At 50.4% G+C, this 19641-nt stretch overlaps 7 protein-coding genes across 7 annotated transcripts; 3 read left to right on the top strand and 4 right to left on the bottom strand.

Moving 5' to 3' along the window:
• Window positions 1–23: 23 nt before the first annotated feature.
• Window positions 24–2362, top strand: GT037_003814 (glutamate-rich wd repeat-containing protein 1; the record flags this gene model as incomplete). The annotated part of the gene is made up of 3 exons (XM_038928861.1): window positions 24–222; window positions 272–1546; window positions 1758–2362. 3 exons carry the CDS (start codon window positions 24–26, stop codon window positions 2360–2362), a joined length of 2079 nt encoding a protein of 692 aa, XP_038788568.1.
• Window positions 2363–2451: 89 nt separating this feature from the next.
• On the bottom strand, window positions 2452–4675 carry GT037_003813 (uncharacterized protein; the record flags this gene model as incomplete). The annotated part of the gene is made up of 5 exons (XM_038928860.1): window positions 2452–2557; window positions 2607–3877; window positions 4053–4085; window positions 4144–4403; window positions 4471–4675. 5 exons carry the CDS (start codon window positions 4673–4675, stop codon window positions 2452–2454), a joined length of 1875 nt encoding a protein of 624 aa, XP_038788567.1.
• A 629-nt stretch (window positions 4676–5304) lies between these two features.
• GT037_003812 (uncharacterized protein) lies at window positions 5305–6261 on the bottom strand (the record flags this gene model as incomplete). Its single annotated transcript, XM_038928859.1, has 1 exon — window positions 5305–6261. The coding sequence occupies one exon, from the start codon at window positions 6259–6261 to the stop codon at window positions 5305–5307; it is 957 nt and encodes a 318-aa protein (XP_038788566.1).
• Window positions 6262–6706: 445 nt separating this feature from the next.
• On the top strand, window positions 6707–8158 carry GT037_003811 (trna pseudouridine synthase b; the record flags this gene model as incomplete). Its single annotated transcript, XM_038928858.1, has 1 exon — window positions 6707–8158. One exon carries the CDS (start codon window positions 6707–6709, stop codon window positions 8156–8158), a length of 1452 nt encoding a protein of 483 aa, XP_038788565.1.
• Window positions 8159–8310: 152 nt separating this feature from the next.
• GT037_003810 (vacuolar membrane protein) lies at window positions 8311–9835 on the bottom strand (the record flags this gene model as incomplete). Its single annotated transcript, XM_038928857.1, has 2 exons — window positions 8311–9519; window positions 9593–9835. The coding sequence occupies 2 exons, from the start codon at window positions 9833–9835 to the stop codon at window positions 8311–8313; spliced, it is 1452 nt and encodes a 483-aa protein (XP_038788564.1).
• A 552-nt stretch (window positions 9836–10387) lies between these two features.
• Window positions 10388–11332, bottom strand: GT037_003809 (gtp-binding protein yptv5; the record flags this gene model as incomplete). The annotated part of the gene is made up of 7 exons (XM_038928856.1): window positions 10388–10497; window positions 10554–10656; window positions 10704–10748; window positions 10798–10977; window positions 11025–11120; window positions 11201–11254; window positions 11303–11332. The coding sequence occupies 7 exons, from the start codon at window positions 11330–11332 to the stop codon at window positions 10388–10390; spliced, it is 618 nt and encodes a 205-aa protein (XP_038788563.1).
• A 1078-nt stretch (window positions 11333–12410) lies between these two features.
• GT037_003808 (formyltetrahydrofolate deformylase) lies at window positions 12411–19555 on the top strand (the record flags this gene model as incomplete). The annotated part of the gene is made up of 6 exons (XM_038928855.1): window positions 12411–12647; window positions 13120–13201; window positions 13407–13886; window positions 13937–14382; window positions 15288–16407; window positions 18465–19555. Coding segments are annotated over 6 exons (3456 nt in total), but the record flags the coding sequence as incomplete, so codon positions are not given.
• Window positions 19556–19641: the final 86 nt, after the last annotated feature.

Genomic DNA, 19641 nt, shown 5'->3' with positions numbered 1-19641 from the left:
ACACACCACGCGCTCTCCACACCATGGCGAAACGACCCGCAGACTCGGAGCAAGAGCAGGAGGCAATCAAAAATGGAGAGCGTCCCATGGAGATTGACCAGCACAACGACGTGGGCGACTTCGAGGACGAATTCGAGGATGAGTTTGAGAGCGAGGACGAGATCCTAGAGGCCGGCGTAGACGGACGGCCGGACGAGGAGCGCGAAGCAGAAGAGCGCGAGAGTATGTTGCGCACCATCAAAGGCCTGGAGCCCACCACTAACGCCTCCAGGTGGTATGGATGTTGACCAAGATACCTTCATTCCTGGCCGACACAAGCTCTCCCCAGGCGAGACACTGAACCCCGATCTTTCGACGTATGAGATGCTCCATGCGCTCGAAGCCCCATGGCCCTGTCTATCATGCGACATCGTACCCGACAACCTAGGCGTAGACCGCAAAACATACCCCGCAACCGTCTACTCGGTCGCTGGCACACAAGCAGCGCGAGGAAGGGACAAAGAGAACCAGATCATGGTCATGAAGATGAGCAGCCTGTCGCGCATGGAGAAGGACGACGACGACGACGACGACGAGGATTCAGACGACGAGGCTTCAGACCCCATCCTCGAGACCAAGTCGATACCCTTGACCAGCTGCACCAACCGCATACGCGCCCACCAAACACCACAAGCAACATCTGCACAGCCTCCCACAACCCTGACTGCTGCCATGACCGAGTCAGGACAGGTTCTGATCCACGACGTTACTCCCCACCTCACAGCCTTCGATACCCCAGGTACTACCATTTCGCCCACACAAAACAAGCCTGTCTGCACGATTCGCGCACATGGATCCAACGAGGGTTACGCGCTAGATTGGTCGCCAATCATACCAGAGGGCAAACTCTTGACGGGCGACTGTACTGGAAAGATCTTTGCGACGACACGGACACAGGGTGGAGGTTTCGTCACAGACACCACACCGTATACCGGCCATAGCGGCTCGGTAGAGGAGCTCCAGTGGTCACCAACTGAGAAACATGTCTTCTCCTCCGCGTCAAGCGATGGCACAGTCAAGATCTGGGACGCGCGGTCAAAGTCACGGAAACCCGTACTCAGTGTGCAAGCCTCAAAGACAGACGTCAACGTACTGAGTTGGTCGCATCAAACTGCACATCTTCTCGCTACCGGCGCGGATGATGGCGAGTGGGCAGTTTGGGACCTGCGGCAATGGAAGCCCTCTACAGACATGTCAAACGACAAGAAGCCTTCGCCAGTTGCATCGTACACTTTCCACAAGGAGCAAATCACCTCGGTCGAGTGGCATCCTACAGACGACAGTATTGTGCTTGTTTGCGCTGGTGACAACACCCTTACTCTGTGGGATCTAGCTGTTGAGCTCGACGATGAAGAGAGCAAGTACACAGCTGGCGTGCAGGATGTGCCACCGCAACTACTATTCGTGCACTACATGGAGCAGATCAAGGAGGCGCATTGGCATCCGCAAATCCCGGGCGCCATCATGGCCACAGGAGGATCTGGATTTAACGTCTTCAAAACAATCAGTGTATGAGGCAGATTCATGTCTTGCCAACAATTCAAAATTTCTCGCCTTTGTTTCTCTCCATTCCAGCGCGTGGTTTCCTCCTTTGTTACCCACTATCATACATGCTCTTCTTCCCAATCCGGTTGACAAAGAGCTAGAGCCGACCGAGCCAATTATAGAAGTATCTTCAAGTTCATATTCAGACTCACCTATATCACTATCTTCCGTAGCACGTCGCCCTGTCACATATTCTATTGCCTTTGTCAACTTTTCTATGCAGGCGTCTCATACTCAGGACGAAATGGCACAGGTTGAAAACAGTAAGGGCACGACCTTGCATCATAATTCGACTCCTCATGATCAGCTCACTATACAACACCCATCTCCTCTCTCATACAAATCATCCGTGCCACATCTTCAATCTCCCTTTTCGACAGAAGCGTCACATGTCCTGCACTCCAGTAACATTGAAAAATCTTTCAACTTCAACCACCCCTCGTCACAACCAGCGCGCATGGCAGATATTTCATATCCCGAGTCTTACCTCCGCACTCCTATATATGCGTTGCCCTTTCTACATCCGAAATGGCACGCCAAAACTGATACAGAAGAGTTTTATGAAGTTACACGTCCAGTTTGGGAGGAGTATGATGCTGAGGCGCATTACGTGAACAGTATGGAGGAGGTCAAGGAGAGTGTAGAAGGCTGTAATGATGTTGTAAGTATCGAAGGAATGAGTCGGAAGGACGGCTGGAGAAAGACGAAGAGGAGTCTGGATAACATTGATGGCGCAGATGATGACGATATCAAGAGAAAGAGGTTCAGGGATGCATAAAAGATATAAAGAAAGGCACATGATTAACATCACGCTGCTGGGACGTTCCAACGCAAACAATATGAATTTTTGTAGTTCAATTGATGCCTCTATAAAGGTCTCTGTATGGGCCGCACTGCCGTCGTCGAAGCAACAGGCATCGGGAACAGCGGTGTGGACGCCTCGTTCATTTCGCGAATCTTCTTGATTAGATTGCTGTTGTGTTGTTAGTTTCCACATCATTGTACTAAAGGCTTCATCTTACCTGACAGGGAGGTTCAACCTATCTTGTTCTCTCCAAAGGATGCCTACAACCTTCTCTCGCCCTCTACTGTGATCCTCTAGATGCTCTGTGATCAACTGCCTGCCCAATTCCTTACTACATCCATAAATTTTCTGAGTGCAGCCGTCGAAACTACAAATCCACGAATCGCGCGGGCCGTTCGGTTCGTAGGTTGGCAAGGGTGTTGATATTGTCGGTGGTGATACCATTAGTCTGGTATTCGCTGACGATGACGCTGGTCTAACATGCGGGGGGACGTTGGATGGCCGGTAACGGAGTGGTAGAGGTGGCACAGCGGCGGCTTCTTCCAAATCCGAGTCGCCGGTTGTAGGAGGAGAGTCAGGAGCTGCAGATGCACTGGCTGTACGTTTCCGCCGGCCTCCTTCTTGATCCGCATCCATGTCATCTAGTTTTCTCTTCTCACGACTTGGCGATAAGGATTGCGTCGGTGTGTCAATTCCCTCGTCTTCCTCGCTACTGGCTGTCTCGTCGCTTTGCTCGGCTTGCGAATCGTCACTTGCTGGTACAGGCGCCTTCCCCTTCCCCCCCTTCTGTCTGCCTGGCTTGATGCTAATCCCTTTACTCTTGCCAGAAAACTTTCCACTCCTAGGTCGTAGCACAGATAGCCGACCTTGCTTCCGCCTACCTGGAGGCCTGCGTACAGGTGTTGTTATCGCGTCTCCTTCATCGGATGTGTCTGAAGATTCATTCTCTCCATCTCTGAGAGTTCCGTGATCTCTCCGTGGTTTCAATTCGACACCTTCAGCTCGTCTTTGTTCGGCTGCAGATAGGTCGTGTCCAGCTGCTAGTTCTTTGTAGATCGGCTCGGAAGCAAAGAATTGTACGGCCTTCCGGCGGGGATGTTCCATCATATAACATAAATTTTGTGCATGTACCAAAAGCACGTTTTTTGCAATTTCCACCTCTTCAATCTCGTATCGCCTGACAACAAGTTCTGCGACTCGATCTACCGTGATTTGGTTTCGGCCTGCCCGCAGAGCCCGTTGATTCACTGCTTTCTGCATGAATTCGAAGAGAGCGGCTGCCTCCCACCAATTGTCATCCTTCTTTGGCGCTTCTACTGGCTTCGGTATCGTAATCTTTCCGTGGGCCGTCTGTGCTTTCGCATTTGTTTGCGTATACTTGGAGCCTGTTGTGGGTGCCGACGTCAATTTGGAGGATTGCGCTGAACGTTCAGGCTGGATTTGCGAATAGCGGCCCTCGATACGTGCTTTGCAATTGTCGAAGTCTTTCTGCGCGTACATTAGATTAAAACCATAGGTTCTTTTGGGTGTCACTTGCCGGAAATCTGCGTCTAAAACGTTGATATAAAGGGGTGTTACTCCAACTTAGTCCCTGGGCCTTATTCAAGAAGCACATCATAAGAAAAAGGTGATGATGGTCAAAAATCCTCTCAGCTATAGCTACATCGCTGCAAGGGAAGCGCTCGTCTTCTGCATACTATGCTATGTCAGCGTTCACCTTGCTCGAAGTTCACATGTTCCCGACTTGTACAGACCTCTTGAAAGACCAATTCTGCACTAGGTCCACTACTCTTCTTCCGCGACTCGCTGTATATGTCGGTGACGAAATATAGAAGTTCCACAGCCTGGACCATCTCGTTGTATATCTGACTGTACTGCGCCGCCGGCCGTATTTCGAACCAGCCTGCGTTGCCTTGTGCCCAGATTACATATGCTCCGTCGGTCATTTCGCCATAGGAGAAGCGCGTTACGTTTCGCAGTTCGATGTCTGTGGGCTTATAGGGTTTTTTCAAGACTGGGATTGCGTCAGCCAGAGCCGCTTCCTTTGTGGTCGCGTGTATAGGCCAAGAAGCCTCGCATACAGTATTTCAACTGGCTACGCCCAGGGCTTTCTAATCGCCCTTCCACCCTGAGTGGTGTGTCTGCATATGCAGCAAGAAGACTCGCAGGTTTGCCATTGTTCTCGAAGACGATTCGCGCATCGCTCAAGATAAATATCTCCCAGTCGTCGGAATTGGTATTGGAGGCGTCGAGTGGCCGCAGTATCTCAGATTCTGGGGTAGGCATTTTGGGTATCAGCGCGAGATATGTTGCATGTTGTGATGCTGCGTGAACAGAGCTCCGTGATGCAAGCCTAGGCGAAAGGAGCAGCGGGGATCCTGCGCTGCGGGCGCGAAGCGCGAGACGGCGATCCAGCGCGTCCAGGGTCAATGGCACGTGTGTTATCGATAGCCGAGTAAGTTGCGTCATGCGATACCAGTGACTTCTTTCACTCAACAAAGGTAGCACCGCATACAAGGCAAAACTGGACAGGTACTAAAACAACAGGCCCTATCCTACAGCCTGCATTAGCCCTTGGCAAGAAATCTTGCAAAGATTATTAGCACTGTAGACTTCTTGCTTCTCTATCTATATGCAAACTACACTAACGATGGGTATCTTAGAACTAAACAGCAACTCGTCTAATCATCTCGTCATAGTGCGGCTTCCTCAGCAGCCTCCTGCTTGCGTATCTGCTCTTCCAATCATTTCTTCTCTGCTTGCCTCAATCTCATCATGGTGATCTCTTCCAAGCTTGGCGTCTTTGGACTAAAGGAGAATTTTGGTATTCCTGATGGCGTGCCTCCTACACCCTTCCCTATACCACGTTCAAACGATGTTCTGAAAGACTTGCTCCTCGGCGTGGATAGGGGCGTTTACGGTGCTGGTGGCGCATCTTTTTGTCTGAATGAGGTGCATCTTGGGGGGCTTTTCTTATCCTTCCCTCCAGTGTGTGGGTGCTCGCTGAGTTGGTTTTCTGCTTCAAGTAGTCTCTTGGAGACATCTTCGAAGGTTGGCGGATGGTCCTTCACTCTAAATACAGACTCCAATCTCGGGTAGTCAGACTTCCCGTCCAAGACAGCGGCATGCGCATGATCAAGACGCGTGTACGTGATGAACACAACAGCGATGGTCTTGTGATGCTTTTCTCCTGAAGGTCGAATCTTCTTGTCTTTGCCCATGATCACAATGTCAATCTTGCCGTATTTCGCAAACATGCTCGATATCTTGTCCTCGTCCCAAGCTGCGGTCTCGCCTTCTCGTCGAAACTGAACCTTGACTGTGCGATCGAGCTCGGACGACTCTCCGGGCTTGGGCGTTTGCGGCTCGGGGCTCTTTTTGACATCCTTGAAGCTCACCTCAGCCTCTTCTTTGCGTTCCCTTTCCCTGCGTGCCTGGAGTTCCTTTCTCCGCCTCTTACCATCTTCGGCCAACCTTTCCACCTCTTTGTCCATATGGCCTGCCCTCTTCCTCTTCAGGTCGGACGCCTCTCGTTCTCTTGTCTCCAAGTCATCCTTCATCTTGCGTCGCCGGCCATCCAATAGCTCATCTTGCAGCGCCTTCTCCCGTCGCCTAGTACGCGCACGGTCATATTCGCCCTTGAGTTTCTCATCAATGAGGATATCGCGTGCCCATCCGAGGTAAATGAAGCGGTCGGCGGCATCTTTATTGTCGGGGTTCTTGTCGGGATGGTATCGTATTGAGGCCTTACGGTAAGCCTTCTTGATCGTAGCTTCCGGCGCATCGAAGGCCACACCAAGCAACTCGTAGAAGTCCTCAGTGGTGGACTTTGCAAGATCTTCCAGATCCTTGTTCTTGTTGTCGTCGCCCATTCTTGAGATGCTAGTGAAGACGCGTGGGGATTTGAAAGCTGGTTGGGATAGGTTGTCGCGTAAAAAAGTGTGTGTGAGAGTGAAAGTCGCGAGCGGAAAGTGAGTGGCACAAGCGCGAACGGCTGCAGGCTGCAGAAACATGTGAGATGATCGTCCACTAAGCTGGTTTTAGATTAGCGTGTACCGACGAGCTACCCAGAAGACATCTTGGTAAAGCTGACCCTAAAGGTATTCATAGGTTTCTACGTTGTAACTTGAGCAGGAAAGTAGCAGTGTATACATCTGGGATATATTATCGGGGATAGGCATAACTCGGGAAATACGAGCTACTTCGTATCTTCCGGGGCCGTTCCAAAGATTTCACCCACCCAGCTAGAGCTAGAGCTCGAGCGTCCCTTCTTTCACCTCGCTAATGTTGGTCGCGTCTTCAATCAAGCGCACGATCATGACTACTCCCCCGAAAGAGAGCCGCAAGGTGCTCGAAGGCATCTTCGCCATCAACAAACCGCAATGGGCGTCCTCTGCCGGCGTCTTGCGCGACCTCCAAGACCATTTCTCCCGTTCGCCCATCTTCGCACCCTGGCTCGAAGCTCAGAAACGCTCCCTCATCATCGCCGACGCTAAGCCGAAGCACCTCAAGAATATCAAGGCTAAACTCGGCCATGGCGGCACACTCGATCCAATGGCCACTGGTGTGCTGATTGTCGGCATGGGCAAGGGCACGAAATGCCTGCAACGCTTCCTTGAGTGCACAAAGACGTACGAGTGTGTGGTACTGTTTGGTGCAGCAACAGACAGCTACGATGCTGTGGGCAAGGTTGTGAGCAAGGCAGACTACGAGCATGTCACCAAGGAATTGGTCGAAGAGAAGCTGGCGCAGTTCCGCGGCAAGATCATGCAAAAACCGAGTGTTTTCTCTGCGCTGAAGGTCGACGGCAAAAAGATGTATGAGTACGCGAGAGAGGGCAAAGACATACCAGAGGTGGCTGCAAGGCCGGTGGAAGTTGAGGAGCTTGAGCTTGTCGAATGGTTGGAGCCAGGAAGTCATGACTTTGCCTGGCCAAAGGAGGAGGTGGATGGCGCTGAAATGGAAGGAGCAAAGAAGCTGATGGGTATTCGGAAAGAAGATGCAAAAGTCTACTCTGACACAGCATCAAGACGAGGGCGAAAGCGATCACGGTCACCAGGGAACGACCATGTCGAGGGCGCAGGGCAGCAGCCGAAGATACTTAAGAAGGACTCTGAGCATGTCATGTCTGGCGCTCTACCAACAGAAGAGACGTCTACTGATGCGGCTTCTGCTGAGAACAACGCTATGGAAGTCAGTGCTGAAGCACCAGTATCAATGGAAGAGAAGGCCACGGCGTCTGTAGAGCAAGCAGAAGCAGCAGAAGACCCATCGACAACGATCCAGAAACCTGACATCGAAGCTACCAAAACTATCGTATCAGCAGCCATATCCACCTCAACCGCGCAACCCCCAGCAGCCCGGCTCCGTATGACAGTGACGTCCGGTTTCTACGTACGTTCTCTTTGCCACGATCTTGGTCTAGCTTGTAAATCTCTCGGCCTTATGTCCTCTCTTATTCGCTCTCGTCAGGGTGACTACACGCTCGGCCAGAACGTCCTGGAATACAGTGACTTGGAAGACGCATCCAAGTGGGAGCCTCAGCTCCAGGAGCAACTTGAAAAGTTCATGGAGAAAGAGAACTGGGAAGTCGAGGAACTAGATGACGATGAGAGTTGGGAGGCGAGAAAGAAGGAGTTGATGGAGAACAGGAGGGACGGTGATCGAGAGAAGAGCTACAGGGGTGGTGGAAGAAAGTGGAACTCAAAGGGCAAGGGGAAGTATGGGCGGAACGGGTACTCGAAGAACATGGACGGTGGACGAAAATGAGTAAGTGGTAGTACTATGACTTGCATTATGATACCCCACGAAACCAATAACAATGACTATGGTATTCTGCTATAAAACTTGAAAAAAAAAATCTCGATGCGTATGGATGGGTCGAAGACGCAACCACGGCATCAACATCAGACGCTTCAGCATCAAACCCCAGTCGTCGAGTTTCTTCGACTCAGACTCTGTCTCAGACTCTGAAAACTCCTCTGCACCTCTGTCACAGCGTCATCCGCGCCTTGTAAACCCTCTACCTCATCTTTCCGGTCCTCGTGGTTGATGAACAAGAATGAAAGCACCATGATCGCTGCACCAACCCAATATAACGCTGACGCATACTGTGCATCCAATACCATCTGTCCCACAAGACTGCACGGGATCGTCAGACTAAGACCAACAGTAACAATCAGCGGGGAAGTAAGCAGCATGGCGTATGCCCAGCAAAAGTCCGATATGAGAGATGACGCACTATTGATAAGTACAATGTTGAGGATGCGGGATGTCGGTGGTAGTTCAAAGGGTTCGATACCAGTCAAATGCAGAATGATAAAGCCGGGCCACAGCAGCAGGACATTAGCCAAGCCGACGAGACCGAAGAAGAGGGGCATGTTGACCCTTGTTTCATCGCCAATCCGGGCTTTCATGAAGACGGTATAGAAACCGTACAGTACGGCAGATACGAATGCCATAACGTCGCCGATGGCTAGCTCTTTTGGTGTTTTGTGTGGGAAAGAGCCTCGATTCTCGTCTGTCTTGCCAGACACATCGACCATGGAAATGAGGGCTACCCCGCCCAGGGAAGCAAGTACACCAATGAGTTTGAGTAGCGTGAAGCGCTCGACGCGCATTATGGATCCGAGGAGCAACGTCCAGATTGATGATGTGGAAGAGAGGATAGTTGAGCTGGCGACGGTTGTGTATTCCAAACACGCGGCCGCAAAGTAATTTGCCAAGAACCAGAGGAGACAGAATTCGAATGCCAGCTTCGCTGTATCTTTCAAGGTCATGCCTTCATCCATGTCCTGCTCCCCATTCTTCCCGTTACCGAAGCTCTGAGAGCCGTGGAGAGAGGACGATAAGAGAACTTCGGCTGCCTCGTCGTTTCGCGACTTGTTCGAGGACGAGAGTGAAGACGCAGATTCGTGGTCGCGAAGCAATTTCCACTTGCCCGCTCGTCGTTGTAGAAGATCGCGAATATGTGCGAGGATGGGTTGACGGTGTTGTGACGCGCTGTTTGGACGGCGACGATCGACCCATAGGTGGTGGACGAACATGGGCAAAAGTGGTATAATGAAGAAGGTGGTATTTATATAGGTGACAAAGTAAGGTTTTGAGTATGAGTTGTCTGCGAATATTGTCTGCGTATTGATCAGCTACGCGCTTAATACCACGATTGCCTCCATGCCATCCGAGGTGGACTGAGATACGTACACTCGCGAGGAAATTACTAGCTGTCCATAGGAGCACGGTAGCAAGTAGGAGCGCTATTCCCACTGCATGTCTCACTTTGCTTGTCCAAATTCCCCTCTTCTCGCCCTCAGCCCATTGACTGGCCTCACTTGCCGGGCTCTCAAGGTAGTCTTCCCCGCGCAAGTACGCGCTTTCGTCGGAGACGTCGCTAACGCGTGGGCTGAGTGGCGTCGTCTCGACATCCTCTTCTCTTCTGGGTATCATATCGAGAGGAAGTAGTAGAAATTATCGTAGGTTACTCAGGGCAGGTCGGTCAAGGAGGGTCTTCGGCAATAAGCGGGCTCACGGTCGGAGTACGTGTTGAGGCATGGAAGTGGATGCGAGCGCCCATGAAACTAATCCTTGGCGGAAGAAAGCTGAATGTGAAGAGGGAGAATGTAGTTGCACGGGGTGGTTCGGCGTGACACGCGGACACTTGATAACGATGTGCCTAAGTCCCGGGGGGCTCGGGGGTTTCATGTGTCTCAAGAGGCCGCGGGAAGCGTGGCGGTGCCGCCTTAGCCACAGCCCCACGTCATCACATGTCCAGGTGCAAGTATATGGTGCATGAACACATTGTATATTGGTAGGCTGCTATATGAACAGGCAACGATAAACCCATATTTGATGATGATTTACAGGAAAACGAGATGCTCCTGCACAGAAAGCAGGTCCAACACCAAACTCCATGCGAACTCCAGATGCAAGACGGCATTGCGGCAGATGGGGGTCCACTGTCGGCTCTCATGAACAACGCTTATTTCGTAATGGCATACACTAGCATGCGCAGCCGCCTTCGTTGCCCTTGAGGTCGATCGGAATGGTCTCGGGGAAGTCGTTGCTGAAGTCACCTACGTCCTCCTGTGCTAGAGCTTGTCGTGCGATAACTACGCATGTCAGCTTCCGAACTCCGAGTCTCGGAGTGGTAACGATAACAGCTTACCTTCGAAAGCTTGCTCAACGTTGATGGCCTCTTTAGCACTGGTCTCGAAGTAGGGGATACCGCCTTTCGATTGGCAGAACGTCATGGCGCGTTTAGATGAGATCTGCATGTGTTAGATTATAGCCTTTGACGGCTGCTGGAGACACTCACCATCCTTTTGCTTTCCTCCACGTCGATCTTGTTGCCAATTACGACCTGTTTCGGTCAGTATCGATGCCGTCCTAAGCTATCCACATGTACCTACAAATGGAAAACTCTCTGGATCCATTGGGCTAGCCTGAACGAGGAATTCGTCCCTCCAGCTGTCTAGAGTGTCGAAACTCTTTGAATTGTTCACATCGTATACGAGCACGCAGCAGTCGGCGCCGCGGTAGAAGGCAACACCAAGAGATTGGAAACGCTCCTGACCGGCAGTGTCCCAGAGCTATCAAAGTCAGCTCGACCCGTTTACTCAACATGGTCTCCACGCACCTGCATGGTTACCAGCCTGTCGTCGACCAATACTTCCTTGGTCAGGAAATCGGCACCGATGGTGGCTTTGTAGCTGGCGCTAAACTTCTTGTTGACCTGTAGACACTGTATAAGCCCAGTCCACACTCTCAAGCTACCGTTCGCATCGTGCATAGCTCAAAGTGGAGTCATCGTACATATTGGTTCATCAAGCTCGTCTTGCCGACCCCGCTGTCTCCGAGGATGATGACCTGCGCGCATCAGCGATGAAAAGCATATCCAATCCAGAGCTGCAGTACCTTGAGGAGGACCTTCTTCCTTGACGCCATCTTGTAAATGGGTATGTGTATGTGTGTAGAGCGGGAAGACTAGGTACGGCGCGGGCGATTCGAGGCGCGAAGCTCGGTGCTTCGAAGCGGTGCGGAGTAGATTGCGCGGGTGACAGACCGAGGTAGTAGAAGGTAGGCAACACCGGTATCTAGGTTTGGGGAGGCTTGGCGGTGTAGGAGGATCAGTGTGCTGCGTGTAGAGCGCAGATACGGTGAGGATATGTGCAGCTTCGTTACCAGAGAGATCGATGATGGTTGATGTCAAGCCTGGGGCACGGACGCAACGCTAGCCACCCGTCCCATGGTCTGGTCCAGCCACGCGCCCACCTGACGCTTCTCTTTCACCGGCCTATCCACCAAGTACCCCCACGACACCTCAATACGGAACCCTCAGAGATTGCCACGTAACATCGAGGTGGCACTTACACTAATCCAATTGTGTTCTACTGCTCAAGCTCATGATTCAGCGCGTCTGCTTCTGGTTCAAACATCCTCGCATGTACCATGACAGATTACATTCAAGACGCACACAACTTCTCCGATGCCTCACGTGTTCATTTTCGCGATTGCAATCTCAAATGTCTGGACCACGGCAGGAACAAGCCCGCCGGATCATTTTACTGATATGACATGTTGATCTGAGAATCGCAAAGCAGTATCAATCAGCTGGTACATGCTGAAAAGGTGAACCACAAGGAAAGATGATTGATGGTAACCAGCACTCTTGATTCCATCATCCGGGAACGATTGCTGAGCACGAGGCATACAAATGGCAAACTATTACTCGTGAACTTGGGCATTGCGAGAGACATATATACGTAGGGGCTATCACATTGACTCAGATCCTCTATTCATGATGAAGTAATTGTTATTGAGAGAGGCTGTGCGCAATGATCTCATTGATAGACTCGGAGTTGCGGCGGAGGTTCTAATTAGAAGCTCAGGATGGCAAATATTTCTTAACTCGTGATGCCGTCCATCGGTTCTTGACCTCGTCAAATCAAAAGAACGGATTCAGTCTGGTCAAAGCAAATACTTCTTTCTCGGTAGAGCATCTGATCGCAACGCTCAATGTAGTCCTGATCGCATTGGCTTCATCTCTCTTTCAAACGAAATCTTCAAAGTCCTGACTCAAGCCCACATCTGCAAGGAAAAATTGCAAGAACAGAATGAGCGAATAGACAACAAAGCCAAGGAATACGACTGTGTCACAGAAGAGGAAACTCTAAGCAGTATCGAAGAAGGAAAATTGCTTAAGTGCGACGAGGGATATGAGAAAGTCATACATCACGACGTCGAAGGAGAAAATACCGATGTAAGAGAAGAAGAACTTGTACCATCATCTAGTGCTGTGTTTGCCAACTATGCAGCTGGGACGCTAAAGAGTTGAAAGTAAAGGATCATGTTGCCGATATCGACACGCAAACGAAGCCCCATCTGGACAGCACGGCTTAAGAGAATGCGTCCGACGACGAACAATGCGTCATTGGCAAAAGCGATTTATCCTGCCGCAATCGATCGAGATTTATCATCACAAGTAAGACGCACAATTAGAACGCATAGGGTCTATGTTGGTGTACAAGGTTTAGTAGCTGTGAGGAGTCGTTAGCGGAAGCACGAGGTCCGGCGCTAGCGACGTCGAGTCTCTAACATGGCGCTCATATCTTTACCCTCCCTCTCATTACAGACAGTTTCGCTACGCGACATAGATGATCAGACGTGTCCCAGTTTAACCTCTGGTGCTCTTGTTGTGCGAATGATGATAGTTTTCCTGATGCATACCGTAGACCACGGTCGCTTTGCAGATTCCCCGTGTGGGGATCCGAATGGTGCCCATGGTTTTGGTTGACAACCAGCCACCGCAGAATAGTATATGATGTCGCATCAGAATCAATGTATATTCCGACTCTTTCGAACATTCTCCTCTGAACAGTGTTATCGACCTTTACTTAAACCATGTCGCAAACCACAACCACCGGAACGGAAGAGATGAGCATACCGACAACAATGAGAGCATGGCAATGGTCGACATGTGGTACCACGCTTGAGGAGGCGATAGAGCTAAAAGACTCAGTCCCACTACCGACATCGAAACGGCCCCTCGCAGCTGGAGAGTCTCTTATTCAAGTTCACGCTGCTGCTCTAAACCCTGTCGACTACAAGCTAGCAGAGCTGCCAGTGGTTGGACGAATGGCCATCCCGAAACCAGCAACACCTGGGCTTGATTTTGCTGGAAAGGTTGTCCAAGAAGGACCCGGCTGCAATGTTAAGGTTGGGCAGATGGTATTTGGCAAACTCGAGCCAAAGCAACAGTTTGGCACACTCGGGGAATACGTTATCGGTTCAAAAGCTGGGACGGTGCCGATACCTAGTGGCGTATCTGTAGAGCAAGCAGCGACGCTAGGGGTTTGTGGACTTGTGACATATCAGTGTCTTGCTCCAAATGTGAGAGCTGGTGATCGAGTATTCATCAATGGTGGTTCGGGAGGTACGGGAACATTTGCCATACAGATCGCCAAAGCTTTGGGATGCCATGTTACTACAACCTGCTCAGGTAGATATACCAAGTTTGGAACGATAGCGCATCTGCTGATTCTGTCACAGGTGCAAACACCCAACTGTGCAAGGATCTTGGAGCCGATGAGTTGATTGACTATCGTGAAAACGATGTTTCTACTCTTCTCGCAAGCAGCTCGAAGCACTATGATATGGTTCTCGATAACGTTGGCCACCAGTTCGAACTCTACTGGAAATCTCCCTCCTTCACGAAGCCTGGAGCGAAGTACGTCCAGATCGGGTCCCAGGTCAGCTTGCCCTTCATATATGACCTCGCTTTCCGCTTCTTGGTACCCATGTGGCTTGGAGGCGGGCAACGGCCGTTCTCATTCGGTCTTGCTTCTACAGATTACGATGACTTCATCAAGTTGGGCAAACTTGTCGCGGACGGCAAAGTGAAGCCTGTCGTGGACGAACTTTTTGCATTCAACAATGTACATAGAGCATACGAGAAGCTCAGGACCGGCAGGGCGAAGGGCAAGATTGTAGTCAGGGTGAGAACCGAATAACGACCGACCGAATCAAAAGAAATACGTTGCCGCCCTTATGATCAGAAACGAGCTAAGAATATGCTGTTTGATAACCCCTTTTGCGTCCGCGCTGACATACGAGCTGCTCGCTATGTAGTATCTGAATCGGATCAAGGCTCGCAGAACCTCCCCATCAGGCATTAGTGTGCAAAACGATGAATTGGGGAAGAGAACAAGGATCGTTCCTGATTCGCTCAAGATGGGTAGATGCGCCCGTGGCGGCGCTAATGCCGGTTTCAGGCAACGAGGCTGTGCTGGACACTGCCCGAGCGACCTGCATTCAGCTGTGTGCCGATACGAGGATAAATTCCACAACGATAGATATGAGTCAACACCATTATTTTACAACGTTTCGTACGAAGTTCGACTGCACCGTCAGCCATAGGAACAAAACTACTATCGCCCATCTCAAAGGAAAGTCGTGATTCTTCTACTACGCAATGACTGAAATATCATCGAACCAGATCGGGAAACGAAAACGAAAGTCCATTTCGGAGGATGACGTGGAGTTCCATGGAAGCAAACGCTGTCGAACAGTCAACGACCCAACGTCGCCTCTATGTGTGGCTTGCCAAACGATCGATATCGATTGGAATTTTGATGAAGCCTACCGGCATTACAGAGAGAGAGACCTTAACACATCAAACCCCGCCCGGATTCACGAAGCCTATGATCGACGATACTTCTACAATGATGCTTTCCTGGTGCATCAATTTGGTACTCGGCTATCCAGCCCATCAGAGTGTCCATTGTGCAACTTTTTTCGATCCATCAGGGCTCAGCCAGATGCACATGAGCGCTACAAGTTATTAGCGTTTCCCAGTAGCGATGCATGGATTTTCCATGGAGCGCGATTGAAAGAAGCACAGAGAGATGTGAATTGGCAAGACCTTCGAACTCGTCACGATAGAGCTTTCATGGCCGTCGTACCCGATCTTGAGTCAATTCCGCCAACTGCGCACGATATCACCTGGCTTGATTACGAGATCCCCGCCGTAGGGGCCATCTTTCGCCAGCCGACTGGCAATAGTAGCGACCAGGATCTACTGGGTGCTAGGGAAATTCCGTCCACATTTGACCTTAGGCAGGTACGGATGTGGCTCGATGTATGTCGCAGCGAGCATGGTGACGCATGCAAGCAACGCGCATCATACGAGCCTATAACCCGAGGCTTTCGTCTCATCAACTGTTCAAAAGATCCTCCGGAGGTGGAGGAACAGCCATGGGGGACACCATATGCAGCTCTAAGCTATGTCTGGGGATCTACCTCCGCGGATCGGGACCCTTGGCCAGCGACGGTTATGGACGCAGTCGAGGTCACACGCAAACTCAACTTCACCTATCTATGGGTGGATCGGAGTTGTATAAACCAATCGGATTTGGATGAGAAAGGCTACCTAATTTCGAGGATGACGACGATATACGAAGCAGCGGATTTCACGATCGTAGCAGCGGCAGGAAGCGGTGCTAGCCATGGTCTCCCTGGGGTACGGTCGACACCCCGCAGACCGCAACCAAAGTACTATGTCGATAGCGGAAGCTTACTCTTATCAATACTTCCTGATCCCCGGCGAGAAGTGATGCAGTCGCAGTATTGGACTCGTGGCTGGACTTACCAAGAAGGGGTGCTTTCCAATCGCCGCATTGTTTTCACCGAACACCAGACCTACTGGGAATGTCGCAGTATGGCGTCTCACGAGAGCGCAGACATAACTCTGTTCCATACACCTGCAAGCCTCAAAGATGATTCTAATTATCTTCTGGTCGACTTCTTGCTTACTGGCATATTCAAAGGAGGTGCTTTCAGTGGAGGTAGCAATGCGCACCAAGATGATGCTGTTATCTCCAACGACGAGGAATATCGGCTTGACTATGGGTTTCCAGTGGTTAATGAGATCAATGTTAGAGCGCAACTGCGAGGGCTGGCTGATCACATGCGTGAATTCACTAAGAGGCGCTTGACGCAAGACACAGATATCCTGCCAGCATGTAAGCAATCATACCATGCGAATTGAAGAAGAGACGTATACTGATTGCGCTTACTCAACTGTAGTTCAGGGGATTTGCGGGATGTACGAGCAAACCAAATCTCTAATTCTATTCCAAGGAGTTCCATTATGGACAGGCGACATTGCTGGAAGCGCGACGAGCCCTCAGATCACCTTCGCTTTATCGCTATCGTCATGGTATCACCGTGCAAGCCCGAATCACGTCATGTTCATCTCAGAGGTTTGTACACGACGAAATCACCTGCCTTCGTGGACGTGGGCTGGTTGGAACGGTACGGTTAGTTGGCGCTTGCCCCCCGATCGTGAATACGTGGCATATATGAGTGATCTGATCAACTCCACAAGCCCCAATATTGTTTGGGCAGCGAACATGTACCTTTCGCATCCTGGACGTCAGTCTAGATTTCGACTGCTCGACAGAGACTCCATACGTCGCTTATCAGATGAGATGTTATCAACAATTGAGATCAGAGACCCGTACTTCTTGACTACTTTTCATAGGATCAAAGATGTTGATCGAGAGTGGTCTTGGGGGAAGTTGATTGGAAGGCCTGGTCGTGAAGAAAAAATATCATACAGTTATGACAAGGACATGGATTGGTATAGGATGGGTCACAAGAAGGGTCGCCTTGCTTTTACCGCCATGTCGATCGCCATCACCCAGCAACAATGGACCACCAAGCATGTCTCTGGCGAATTCATTAGTGTTCTTATATTTGCTGGAAGATTCTGTGATACGGAACATGGCGCGGCACGGTTCCTGACGTTGCGAAAAGTACCTCAGTCTAGTCCCACACTGTGGGAGCGGGTTGGTATACTTTCATTGACACTTGCCTATCTAGAAAAAGGGGGATGTCGAGATGTCTCTGGTCTTTTCGCCCGGATACCGGCTCGTCAACAAACTAGCAGCAGTATAGTAATCCAATAAACCAGGGACCATATTTCGCGGACAAAACGTTTATCGGGGGCGGCTTTACTAGTTACGATCAATCGCAAAGCCCACTACAGGAAGATCAGCACGCACCATCCACCTGGATACCAGCAGTATAGCAATCTTTATGTCAAGATGTGAACAGAATTATAATTTCTTGGATCACTTGGCTAGCGCACTACAGATAATTACCAATCTTCGAGCACAAATGAAGGACTCTTCGCTTCTGTGGCTGCATGAACTTGTATCTTTCTAGAGCGCAGCGCACCTGACTACGTTTCCAAGTTCTTACATATAGATGCTAGGTGAAATCACTTTGTGGTTGACTTATTGATTGGCATGCTAGCTACAACATATTCCATTAGTAGTTTCGATGGCGTACTGTATACAAAGACGTGGTAAGATTAGTCTGAAACCCAGTTGGAGTACTGGCACCCTTGGCAACTGAACTATGCACCCGTGACTCTTATCAAATTTTTCTTTGGTTACGATGGCAGATGAGCTCGCTAGGGGTCGCGAGAGGCTCAATGTATCTATAAGGGCATTGGACTGTACGGAACACGAGAGGTAATCATAGTTGGATGTACGGAAAGATAGTGTAGCCGGACACGGTTATGGAAACGCGGACACGGCCCCAAACGCCAGCAGGGATGAGCTCCGATTGTTGGTTTCTGAGGATCTCAACACCACCAATCCGGCCTTGGCTTTCGCGAGAAATCTTTTCCGATCTCATAGTCTATCTTTGCTTGGTCTCTGCTTTTGAGGATATCGTCTTCGATCGTACGCATGACGCTCAAGGTAGAAAAAGTCTTTAACTCGTCGAGTTTGTATACCTAGGTATGCTTGTTGCCAACACACGAGTGTTCTAAGTATTTCGGTAGTAAATCAATCTACGGAGCACTATCACATCTCACCTACCTTTTCGCACGTTTTGAGCATTAGGTAAGGTAGAGGTTTTTGCCTACGCGTATACGCTCGCGAGTCGACTGGTAAGCGACAGGGCTAGATTGTCGGCCGATTCCGGCAACTATACCTAAGCCGCAGAGGTTCTAGCACAGCATTGAGAAAACGCCATTTCGCGTCCAGTCTTTGCAAAAAGAGATCAGATTGCCATAAAATGCTTCTACGTCCAGCACGCACCTGCACACGGTCACTCCACACACCAACACGCGCATTTGCGGCCCGACAATCCATATACCCACCGAACGACGCTTTCCGAAACCGGCAAAACCTAGTTCCTGAATTTTCGACCAAACAGTCATCACTGAATCTGAGCAGACGATTCATAGCAACCTCAGCACCTCGACTTCAACAAATTGGCTCCGCAGAACGGATCTCAACATCCAAGATGGCAGGTGACGACCACTACCTTACTCTGTCCTGCCCCGATAAAGCAGGCATTGTGTATGCTGTCACGGGTCTCTTAGCGAAGGAAAACCTCACCATTCTGGATCTACAGCAATTCTCCGACCCAGACTCCAAGACTTTCTTCATGCGCGTCCATTTTGGACACTCCCCTGATGTCTCCGCACTACAAGATAGCATGAAAAAGCTCGCCTCGGAGATGAGCATGACGTACCAGATCCAGCGGGTAGACGCAAAGCCTAAGGTCCTTATCATGGTGTCCAAGATCGGCCATTGCCTCAACGATTTATTGTTTCGCGTCAAGTCTGGTCAACTTAAGGTGGATGTACCAATCATTGTATCCAACCACCCCGAGTTCGCTGAACTAGCAAAGAACAACGGTATCGAATTCCACCACCTACCCGTAACCAAGGATACCAAAGAGAAACAGGAGACACAGATATTGGATTTGATCAAACAACACAATATCGATCTCGTGGTTCTCGCACGCTACATGCAAGTGCTCTCGCCCCGTCTGTGTACAGAAATGTCGGGCAAGATCATCAATATCCATCACTCTTTCTTGCCTTCTTTCAAGGGCGCGAAACCGTACCATCAGGCTTATGAGCGTGGTGTTAAGATCATCGGGGCAACCGCACATTTTGTTACAGCGGATTTGGATGAGGGACCAATAATTGAACAGCGCGTTGCGAGGGTTGATCATGCTTTGAGCCCCAAGGAATTGGTGGAGGAGGGAAGCAATGTTGAAAGTCAGGTCTTGGCTGCGGCGGTCAAGTGGTGGAGTGAGAAGAGGGTATTTTTGAACGGTCAGAAAACCGTCGTGTTCAACTAGAATGCTCATGCAAATGGACGAAAAGCAAATCGATGGATCCAGTGAAACGCAATGATTGCCTGGCTTTTTGGTGAAGGCATTGTGGC

Source organism: Alternaria burnsii, assembly GCF_013036055.1.
Source record: "Alternaria burnsii strain CBS107.38 chromosome Unknown 730, whole genome shotgun sequence".
Lineage (NCBI taxonomy): Eukaryota > Fungi > Ascomycota > Dothideomycetes > Pleosporales > Pleosporaceae > Alternaria > Alternaria burnsii.
Note: the sequence above shows the minus strand (reverse complement) of the source record. Positions and strands in the feature narration are given on the sequence as shown.